At 43.7% G+C, this 12,153-nt stretch overlaps 1 protein-coding gene across 2 annotated transcripts in view; it reads left to right on the top strand.

The window, feature by feature from the left end:
- ACTN3 (actinin alpha 3) overlaps positions 1-7,043 on the top strand; it is a 136,523-nt gene extending 129,480 nt beyond the window's left edge. The window contains exons 20-21 of one of the 2 annotated variants that reach the window (XM_083165272.1): positions 2,150-2,308; positions 5,585-7,043. In XM_083165272.1, coding sequence (XP_083021398.1) covers positions 2,150-2,308; positions 5,585-5,743 — 318 coding nt within the window. In that variant the 3' untranslated portion in view covers positions 5,744-7,043. The remainder of the gene's footprint in view (positions 1-2,149; positions 2,309-5,584) is intronic. The other variant, XM_083165273.1, reaches the window with a different exon arrangement.
- Positions 7,044-12,153: the final 5,110 nt, after the last annotated feature.

The raw sequence follows: 12,153 nt of genomic DNA, 5'->3' as shown, positions 1-12,153 counted from the left end.
GTATCTGTGAGAGTTTATCATGTTATTAAATAAATTTATTGATGACTGAGGAAATGAGGAGTGGATTTTTTGGTTTTTAATTTTAAATATTTTATCCAATTATTTCTATGATCATCTAAAGAAAAATGTTGTTGGTTAATTGGGATGTGCAATGTGGGTGAAGTCTTATATTTGTGCACATGACATCGTGTATATTATACAGTGTGAAAAGATAAGATAGATACAGTGTATATTGGGATTATATCCATTAGTGTGCAAAATTGCTGTTGTCCCTATTACTGTTTATGCAGAGGTGATATTCCTTATAATGACTGTGATAAACAAGTGAAGTGAATAAAACTAATATAGTGTGAGTGAATAAAACAAAAAATTGAAGGTGCAAAAAGGTGTATTGTCATAAATGATTAATTGATTTAATCCCCAAATTAACACAATTATTGCAGGGCCTTATATTCCTGCATGAGTATGGTGACTGTTGTGGGTTGTCGGAACTACGACCCTCTTTCCTAACCATTTCACTTGCTTGTGGTTATAGTGTTTCCATAACCACTATTGGGGATGTAGTGGGGATTGTGGGGATCCGTCTTTCAATATTTAGTCATGACCGCGGGTCTAGACGGAGAGATGGATTCATTTTATAGATCTGACATCCTATGACAAATCATCTAGATGGTATTTATTTTAATTTTAAGGAAGAGCGCCACGATTTATTAATTATCAGGGTAATTACCAGGATTTTTATTATTGTTTTTATTTGGATTTATAAGAAAGCTCAAATTCATGTATTCATTCATCCCTGAGGGTTGTAATCCACCTAGGATGAATGTCCAATAGCTTTCCCTTTTTAAGAGTGCAAGAGTGCTTACCTCCTCTTATTCCAAAGTGTATTTTTTCAATCCCAAATGCTCTCAGAGATTGAGATTCTGCTTGGTGATGGTCATGTAAATGTTTGGCCACTGTTCTAAGTTGCTTGCTTATGTTTTGCCATATCCATTTTGGAATTTCTCACAGTGCCGACATGTTCTAGAATCCTCTGTTTTAAGGGTCGCGTGGTCATTCCTATGTACTTACGATTGCATGGACACATAATGCAGTATACTACACCTGTCGACTTACAGTTAATGAAGTCTCTTATTCTTATTTTCTGTAATAAGTGGCTTTAATCAAAGAGTAGAAATTATGGTACTTGTTTCCTAGCAAAGCGCCCATCGTACTCGATCGCATACCTTAAGTTAATGTCCCCCCCATTGTTAATGCCACCCCACTATTGACGCCAACCCGAAGCGTGGCGAGCGCAGCAAGCCTGCGAGGGGCGGCGGTACATGTCCTACGACCTTTTCATACCCCCACTATCCACGTCGGTGTGGAGTTGATTTTATAAAGTGTGGCGAGCGCAGCGAGCCACCGAGCCCGAAGCGTGGTGAGCGCAGCGAGCCCCGCGAGGGGACGCGTATACCTGTGAAGTTATGCGCGTGCGCTCGCCACGCTTCGGGCTCAGTGGCTCGCTGCGCTCGCCACACTTTATAAAATCAACTCCACCTGACGTGGATAGTGGGGGTATGAAAAGGTCGGAGGATGCGTAACGCTGCGCTCGCCACGCTTCGGGTTGGCGTCAATAGTGGGGTAGCGTTAACAATAGGGGGGACATTTCAGCCATGAGGGGGGGTATGCAATTAAATTTGGGGTTTCTGGGGCTTTTTACATTGGGCACAATGTAAAATTGGGTCTCAGGAACCATTTTACATGGATTCCAATGTCAAAATCGCATCCATCGCATGCAATTTTTTCGGTCCCGATCCTTGCGATACAAATCGCAGGCGCCATGCTAGGAAACAAGTACCGAAATTATTTATCCCTAAGCTTGCAATTGTTTCAGCTGATTATGATGCTCAATTTGTGTGGCACTTTTAGCCAATGTTTATGATTTTTTTTTTTATAAATTGGTTCAAAATGCAAAATAGCTAAATATTACAAATTTGGTTGACTCTTGATTTAAACATCTCAACTATTATAGAAGGTATTACAATTTTGACGTATATGTTCATTTTTACAACTGTGTTAATTTATATTCCTCTTATGATTAGTTTGTTTGCTGGTTTTAATTACAGTTATTCCAATATCTCAAAGTCCTGTTTTTTTCTCTTCCTAGGGTGAAGTCGAGTTTGCTCGTATCATGACTTTGGTGGATGCTAACAACACAGGAGTTGTCACCTTCCAGGCCTTCATTGACTTTATGACCCGGGAGACAGCAGAAACTGACACTGCTGAACAAGTTATGGCTTCATTCAAGATTTTGGCATCAGACAAGGTCAGTGAATTAGCCTACCAGGAAGAATGTGACATGATTCAATACTGTGTGGTCAAAATACACAAATATTAAAAATAAAGGTCTGCTCAATGGGCCATCTCAACCCTCACCTCAATATACTCCTGACTTCTGGGAATCATTAATCTATCCGCAAGCCCCCTCCCATCTTATAACATCTCTGATTAAACCCATTTCCTTGGAAGAGATGACCAGAACTATAAAAAATTTAAAGGTTGCCAAAGCCCCGGGCCCTGATGGCTTTTCTGGTGATTATTACAGGGCCTTCTCTGACAAACTTGCCCCCATTTTGGTAAATGTTTTTAATCATATTCTTCAGAGCACCACACTTCCCCCTCATTTCAACTCAGCCATTATAAAAGTACTCCCCAAGCCGGGCAGAGACCTTTCCAATCCAGGCTCATATAGACCCATTTCATTGCTAAACTGTTATAAAATTCTAACGAAAATCTTAGCTGACCGTTTAAGCCCTATAATGCCTCATATCATCCATCAAGATCAAACCGGGTTTATTACAGGTAGACATTCGGTGAAAAATATTCGGAAAGTACTCGCAGCCACCCAGGCATTATACACAAACAAGTGCTCTGACTCCCCTAACTTAATACTATCTATAGAAGGCCTTTGATCTAGTTCTCTGGCCACACCTATTCAACACTATGCAGAAATTTGGAATACCCCCCATCTTCATTTCTTTTCTCAAAACTCTCTACACTTCTTCCTCTTCTCAAATAGCTTGTAATGGTTTTCTATCCCCCCCCCTTCCATATCAATAGAGGTACAAGACAGGGATGCCCCCTTTCACCCCTCCTCTTTGCTATTGCTCTCGAACCCCTTACTTAAGCCTTACAATCAGCTCCTGAGTACGCTGGCATATGCATTAATCACATAGAATTGAAACTAGCCCTTTTTGCAGATGATATGCTGTTATTTGTCTCTAACCCCGTCTCTTCCATCCCAGTAATAACGAATGTAATATCATCTTTCACCCCGAAATCAGGCTATAAGATAAATGTTAGTAAATCTGAATACTCCCAATTACTCCATTCTCACCCACTATAGCATCCCACCCCTCAATGACCCAGTTTAAAGTACAAAATTCTCACATCAAATATTTAGGAGTCTACATAACTAGAGACCCATATAGCCTATACAAAACAAATTTCACTCCCCTAATACACACGATCGAGAATCAACTGGACAGTTGGACCAAACTCCCCCTATCCCTCTTGGGAAGAGCCGCGGTAATTAAAAGTGTGATATTTCCACCCTTCAAATGCTCCCATGTATCCTTCCTAAACATGACGTCATAAAAATAAATAAATTATTGTCAAGGTTCCTATGGAATGGTAAAAGATCTAGAATGACTCTGAACAAATTACTGAAAACAAAACAGGAAGGAGGGCTTTGAGTACCTAATTTCTAAGTATACTCTTGGTCCTCCCACTTCAGATGCATCTCTGATTGGTTATACAACACGGCACACTATATTGATCCCCTATTAGAGAATTCCATATTTGATCCCTTTTCTCTCAGTGCTCTACTGCATACCCCCCTGAAATCAATTCCTCCACATATATTGAATCATATATTATTTCGAGGTTCTTATGATGCCTGGCTCCAGATCCACAAAACTTTATCTAGAAACCATACCATCTCTCCCTTCATACCAATTTGGGGAAACCCAGACTTCCCCTCATCCTTGTCCAATCCCACATTCAACATTTGGAAAAATTAAGGTCTCGAATTAGCCACAAAACTATTTGACCCAGGTGGCACTGTCTTTTCATTCGAACAATTAAAATCCAAATACGACTTATCCAACTCACACCTTTACATGTACTTACAGGTCAGGCACTATATCACCCCGAAAATAGCATGTATACTCTCTACCCAAGAACCAGACCCTCTTGACCCACTATACCAGCTTTTATACAATAACAAATTCAAAATGAAATTCTTATATAATATTATACTCTCAACCCCCACTACCTCTCCCCCCGCTCCCCTCATTCATTCATTATCACAAGATATACCCAGCATCAATACCTCAAGGAAACTATTTGGCTCCTTTACTAACACATTTAAAATACTCCAATATGCCTACTTACAGGAAGTGCACTATAAAACAATACACAGACTATATATAGCTCCAGCACAAAGTAAGCACATGTCCCCGATGGCTACCGGGTCTTGTCCAAAGTGTGGAATTAGAGATGCCAAATTCTTTCACTGTTTTTGGTCCTGTTCCAAAATACTGAAATTCTGGCGTAAAATCTTCAATTTTCTTACCAAAACAGTGTTTAAACATTTACCTTTAGACCCAATGGTCTGTTTGTGCCTTTATTTTGATGATTGGATATCTACCTACCATTGTTCCTCTATAGTCCCCTTTCTAACGATACTTTTCACAGTAGCAAAAAAACTAATTTTGATCCACTGGATCTCCTCATCCACGCCGACAATTTGTGGTCTTCAAACTAAACTATTCCAACTACTGTTATTTGATAAACGTTCTTGGATGTCCACAAAGGACCCTTCCCCAACCTCCTTTATACGGAAATGGTACCCATATATCCTAACTTTTGATGAACACCGAAAAGCATTAGCGACTGCTCATATCTCAACAGAAGATATTGATGCTATTCTGGCCTAACGTACTGAACTTTTGTAATCCCAATTTGTACTAATCTTGTTCACCAGTCTCAACAACTAAATAGAAGCTGAAAGACACATGCCGACGTGTTCCCTTAGAAATGTTGTTAAGTCTCTATTTGCTGTGTTGCAGGCTCTATACGCATACACCCCCCCCCCCCCCCCGCTCTCCTCTCCCCCCCCCCACATGTCACCCCTTCTGTGTCTTGTGGCGTCTCAATATGTCTCCCATCCTGGTTCTTTATTAAACTTTTAGATATAATATATGTATAAGATACGGTTAATACGGTTATTAAGTACACTATTGTTGATATTGGTTTGTTATATCATTATGCGATCATACCTGGAGACGCCAATTATGTTGGATATCTCATTACTCTCTAGCTCCTGGACTATCTCTAGATATGGAAACACAAACTATATATTATCATCGCATTTCTGATTTGTATCACTCATTAAGGATCATATTTTATTTAATTACTGTATTTACCTGTGATTACATGTCATCTTTCTGAATATCACATAAAATAATAAAAAAAACTTTTAAATCAAAAAATAAAGGTCTGGGCTATAGTCTTCTTACCTGTTGTCTTTGTTTTTCAGAGCTACATCACTGTTGATGAACTCCGCAGAGAACTGCCTCCAGAGCAGGCCGAATATTGCATCACCCGTATGACTCAATACATTGGTGCAGATAGCATTTCAGGAGCTCTGGATTATATGTCCTTCTCCAGCGCTCTTTATGGAGAAAGTGATCTGTAAAGAAATACCTCCCCCCCCCCACTTCCCTTGACTGTTCCCCTTCCCTATACCTTCAAATTTTACCCAAAGACGAAAATGACCTTCTTAAAGTGTAGCAAAGTGCCAAATAAAATGTATATAAACACTTTGTTGAACAAAAATAGTTGAAAAGTACACACCAATATTTAACTTGAGTTCAAACATCATTGTCTATTTATAAAGGCACCACAAACTCTGCAGCACCGGACAGTAGGCGTAAGAAACCATATATACTGTAAGAACAAGTCATACATAACACAGAACAAATATATAAGATGTTGATGAAGAAGGTGGGTAGAGAGGACCCTGTTTGTGAGAGGAATGTCATCATCAAATAATGTTATTTACTGTATAAGATTAAAAAAAAGAAATCAAACATTTGGATTTTCATTATTATTGATCTTCAGATCATTAATCCACAGCAGGGAAGGCCAAACCAGTCCTCGATCTACCAACGATCCAGGTTTTCCAAATCACCTAGCTGGTGCACAACTGTAATCATTACTAACTGTCACATTTTCAAACCTGCTGTATTCATTCCTACTATAGATAAACAGGTTCCCTGAAAAATATGAATTGTTGGTAGATCTTGAGGACAGGTTTTCACACCCCTGATCCACAGTAACAGAACTATAATAAGTTGGATCCACTTTGCTGTGTTTATTCAGTTTTCTGTATGTTCATTAAGGAAATAATGCAAATTGAATTTATTAGTTCACCTATTGCCAAATGAGGAGTCAACTGTGGTGGACGTGTGACAATACCTGCAAGTATTTCTCTGCCACCCATGTCATTACTGCATTATGCCAAGTGGGCACTATATTTCTGTGTTTAAGACCCCTCAGAAGGAAATAATGTCCAAATACATTTTACACGCTGCAGTAATTTGGAATCATATTGTATTTCTACGTTCTGTAAATGCTGCAAAGCCCACAAGTGTATATATACATTTTGTATTATTGATATTTTCCATGAACTTAGCATTTGTAGTTAAGCTTTACAGGCATATAGCATCAAGTATTATTTTATAACATACAGATCCCTTAGTGCATCATAAGGTCATTAAAAATGGTAAAAAAAAAAGTGGGAATGAGTTTAGGATGACATAATTATCAAGCCATCAGTGACCCGAAATATGTCAGTAATGTACCTACAGTACTTAACGACGTGTGGTGTGTGGGAATGGTTCAAGAATGTTTTTCTAAAGCATAAAATTGTGAAGCCATTTCTCAGGCCTACTCCCAGGAAAAGTCCTCTGACGATTAGAGGAAATAAATGTGAATATTTAATGGTTGTACAGTTTGTTTTATTCTATGCAGCAGTTCAAAGACTTGTACACACAACTTGTGATAAACAAAGCCAGAGGCATATTATTAAGGCGCCTAGTGAATTATGTTGCTTGGCCTATACCTTTACTTAACTCTTATGCCTAGAAATAACTCACACTGAAACACCTTATACTATAAATAAGACACGGACACCAACTGCGTAAGTTTAAAGGTCATGGAATATTTATTGTAAATGGTATGACCCTATTGGGTAGAGCCTGCGCTGTGCCAGACATGCCACCCCCTCCTATGGCCTGCGCCCCATGGAAGTGCCCAATGCCCCACCGCATTGAGTCGAGACTGGCAAAGGGGGGGCAATACCACACAGAGACCACCTGACATCCCACCTGAGTGCTGTTCGAGAGCGCCTTCTCACCACTGCCTCAGTTCCAAAGATCCCGCTGGGTCACCACACGGAACCAGGATCGGCCACCCAAAACAAACAAAACCTACACTACCAAACTAACCTAAAGTAGAGAAAATATCCTGTAAGAACACCGCCATATGGGAGTCCGAAAGATGAACTCGATCAGGCCTGTATCACCTGGTGGTCTCCTTCACAATAGTGGGGTGCCTGACTGCCCTACCGCCCCTAGACACCACATACCGGGACACGGCGTGGTTCACCTTCCTCCTGGCCCCCTCTATGGCCACCACGTTCCGACAACCACGCTAGTGGAAGCGGGGAACGATGTCGGACCACACAATAAGCAGACCGGGCCAGCGTGACTCTAGCCGCAACAGGTCCGACTCAATCTGTATAGTAAGGGCAATGCCAGGCCACTTGACTAAATCATTGCCCCCCCAGGTGTACAACCAAATCATCAGGGAGGCCCCATTTACGGGCTTTGGCAGACAACAAATCCCACAGGCCTTCCCACTGCAAACCCCTTACGCCGAACCAATGAACAGCTCGGGCCCGAGACAGCACAGGAGCCGTGGCGGCCAATGGGTGCCTAGCAGCCCAGAATACAAATGAGTGCCCCACTAACCAAACCCTGCCCAGAGTCATTGAGTAAGGGGGGGCTGAAAAAAAGAAACCTACTTGTTAGCATACAAATGATATACTGTAACACAACTAAAAATACATCGACTATAGCCCAAGTGAAGGGAAAACCTTAAAAAACCTCCAGTGAACTTTGAGGGACAGCCAATTGAAATTAAGTCCACAGTCGGAGGAAAAAGTCAAAAATTCCCTTCACACTGTCGATTCTGGAACACTACCCGATCCAAAACCGATTGTAAACTAAATGTTTTCGGGCCAGCGCAAGGGGCGCTAAACTACAATTTATCTAAACGAATATACTTATATATATACTTATAAACTGAAGACTTCCACCTCCCTACCGCGTGAATGGAGGATGGTGGAAGCCCTGCAGCAGCCGCGCAAGTCGCTGCCCCAATGCAGAACGAATGCATTCCAAAATCCCGCTCCCGCAAACCTAAAGCCGCCACATGTAGCCGAAACACAGCCGCAAACTGGAATCGGGTCAGAGGCAACACGTCACTGTGCGCCAGAAACGGCATGACGGCACCCAGTCCGCGGGAGACGTACTCCTGCCAAAGAGACAAGACAGATAGCCTTTTCGCTGTGAGCCTTCAAGGTGACCCAGGTGCCCTTGCCCATTTGATCTGTCTTAGATCTCCTTATCCTGCTCAGGATCTACCCTTCATGAAAGACTACGTCTTCCTCGAGAAGGCCAGAGCTGGACTGCTTGCTAGAGGCAACTAGTTCGCTTACGCGGAAGGTGCCAAAAAAGGCAAATGAAAAGGCCACCCTGAACAGTGCCGTTTCAAACTCATTCTCAGCTACCATAGCTAAACACTGCTCTAGGTCCCCAAGCATGCGCTCATCATTGGGCCGACGGGAGTCCGGAGCTACCGGTCGCACCTTGGCCCAACCCTTTATGGCTTTCGCCAGCACAAAAGACCTAGTGGGATCGGGCTCATTAAGCAATGGAGAATGGAAAGCTATCCCCGCCAAAGCCGCCGCCACAGCCGACTTCGACCTACCCTTTTGGTGGTGATCCCACACAAATGCGAATAACCGGTCCTCGACCAACTTACCGCTGACCTCGGGCAAAACCCAAAACGTGGACCAGTCCCTCCAAGCATCCCCGTAAGCTCTACGCGTGGAAGAGGCCAAGGAAAAAGAAGGGCCAGGGACGTCATGCCAGCTCTATGACTTGCCATACAAAAGGGGGACAACTGAGCCCAGTTGGAGCAGCCTTGGGGGCCAGATTGCGAAATCTCATGAACTGGAACCGCGAGAGTGCGTCCGCTATGCTGTCATCCACGCCCGGGACATGCCTAGCTCTGAATTGAATATTGCACCGCAAACAATGCAACACCAGGTACCGCAATAACCATAAGGCCTCTGGTTATTGATGGCATGAACCACCCCTAAATTGTGGCACCAGAACACAATGTTCCGATCCTCCAAATTGGCCGGACCATAATTCGGCCGCTACAATGATTGGAAACAGCTTAAGCAGTAACAGGTTGACAATGAAACCCCGGTCAATCCAGGGCCGCGCCCATGGGGCGCAACACCATTCACCCTGAAAATAAGCCCCGAACCTGGTGGAGCCCACAGCATCCATGAACAGCTGCAGCTCCACGCTAGAAGAAGGGTCTGCAGGCCACAGCAACTCCCGATTAAACTGCTCTAGGAAACTGGACCAGACCCCCAGGTCATCCTTAATCTCCCGACCTAGCCAAACCGTATGGTGGGGGTCCCTGACCCCTGCCGTAGCTTTCTCCAGTTTATGGCAGAAAACACGCCCCATCGGGATAATGCGACAAGTGAAATTGAAAGATCCGAGCAGCGACTGAATCAGCCGCAGCCGAACCCTCCCCTTCCGCCGGCACTCCCTGATAAGAGCCTGCAACTTAGTCACCTTGTCATCGGGCAACCTACAGCAGCCCTCTGCTGTGTCAATTTCAATGCCACGGTACGAAAGTATCCTAGGTGGGCCCTCTGGTTTGTCAGCAGCTATGGGGACCCCTAACGACCCAAGTATATCAACCGCACCGGCCAGAATGCGTGCACAGGTGTCGTCATCTCCTGGTCCCACAAAGAGAAAGACATCCAAATAATGAGCTACACCGCCGCAGCCCATACCTTCCTGTATGCACCTGTGTAAGACGTTACTGAATTTCTCAAAGTAGGAGCAGGAGACCGAACACCCCATCGGCAGGCATTTGTCTATGAAAATGCCCCCTTCAAGCCTGAAACCCATGAACCGGAAGGACTCGGGGTGAAGTGGGAGCAGGCAGAAAGCTGACTCTATGTCCAGCTTCGGCATGAGGGCCCCATGACCAAAACCCTTGACCATGCATAGTACCTCATCAAACAGCAACTGGTCATCCGGAATGGCGTCGTTGACGGAATGCCCATGGGGGTAAGCAAGTGCTGAATCAACCTATATTTCCCCAGTGTTTTCTTGGGTACCACACCCAATGGGGAAAAACATATGCAGGGAAAGGGGTCGGCCAGGAATGGACCAGCCATCCTGCCCAACTCCACCTCCGTCTGCACCTTCTGCCATACCACCCCAGGGAACTCCCTCGCTGACTTAAGGTTCCTATGGGACACCACTAAGACTGACTTGGGAAGGGTAATCTGAAACCAAAAACTAAACCATTGAACAAAAACTGGGCCTCAGCCCCTCAGCCTTGGCTAACCTGCAAGCCAACTTGGCTACAACTATGGGGGAAGGTGCATTGTTGCTAGCCCCAGCATCTTCCTGCTCAGTGTTCCTTGCTGATGATTTGCAAAATTTAGCTGGGTGTCCAGCCCCGCACCACTGGCACTCGTGCTGAAAGCGACACTTAGCTGCCCTGTCACACTTGCTGTCATTGAAGGCAAAACACCTCCCCATACCGCTGTGCTTGGCCCCGGGCTTTCCCCCGAGAAAGGGCTTCCTGCCTGTGGGATGGCTAGCCCTTCCCAATCACCTTTAACCCTATTTCCAGGCTAGCGGTGGTGCCTACTCGTTCGCCATTATATAGCATTGCATTTTGATTTCTGTACTTTTACCCACAGGTTATACTAAGCTCAGCCATGTCATGTACCGACTGCTGATCCCGTACCCTGTAAAAGGGCAGCAGCGGTAACTTGACTATAGCTTAACATCAGACACGCTATGAGATCGTGTCACCCTTAAGCTTCACCACGTATACCCGCATATCACTGATGACACAGGGGGTCTATTGTACAGCCACAGAGCTGTTAGATTTGCCATAAGACCCTCTGTAATCTCAGTATCAGTACAGTATATGCCGCAGGGATCCCTGATAATTAAAGCACCTTATGTTGGATACCAGTGTCAACATCGGTAGACAGCACTTTAGTCTACCCATTTGATTAAGTTAAGCCTCAGGCAGCGGCAACACTAGAGCCATCCGCAGCCCACTCTCTGTATATGCATCAGAAGCATATCACTACAATGTATCTAAAGTGAAAATCTGTATATATATGTTGATGTATAATACAATGTTGCAATAAAGGTGTCTTTTGAGATAGACTAACAATTGCCCTCTTGCACTCGCAACTCCATTAAATTTGCTGAGTGACTTACACAGCAAATTCTTTTGCAAAACTTATACTATAAACCATTGTTCATCAACTAGAAGTGGGATACTGCCTCTAGAGAAATACACGCTACCTCATTAGAGATAATACCCTTATGTCGACAGGTGGCAGTTGACACACCACTTACAACCTCTATATTTGGGTAAGACACATATAGGTGTCAGTCACTCTGAATCAAGGATTAATATCATGCTGCAGGAAGGTGTCTGACTACACGTATTGGCCCCTTTACGTACAAAACACCCCCAACCAACAGGCCATTTGGCTAGCACACAGTGTGTCGACTGTGGTAGTCAACACATGACCTTATATCTTTGTCACCAGACACAGTAATCTATTAACCTACCCTAATCTGAAGGTGACAATACGTTATGCTAAGGTGTTTTGAGTGTGCCATATAACTTTCGTTGGGGCTACAGCAAACTTATTTGCAGAGGCCTAAGAGCCAATACACAGTCAGAAACGAT

The sequence above is a fragment of the Crinia signifera genome, chromosome 11, assembly GCF_055691185.1.
Source record: "Crinia signifera chromosome 11, ASM5569118v1, whole genome shotgun sequence".
Lineage (NCBI taxonomy): Eukaryota > Metazoa > Chordata > Amphibia > Anura > Myobatrachidae > Crinia > Crinia signifera.
Note: the sequence above shows the minus strand (reverse complement) of the source record. Positions and strands in the feature narration are given on the sequence as shown.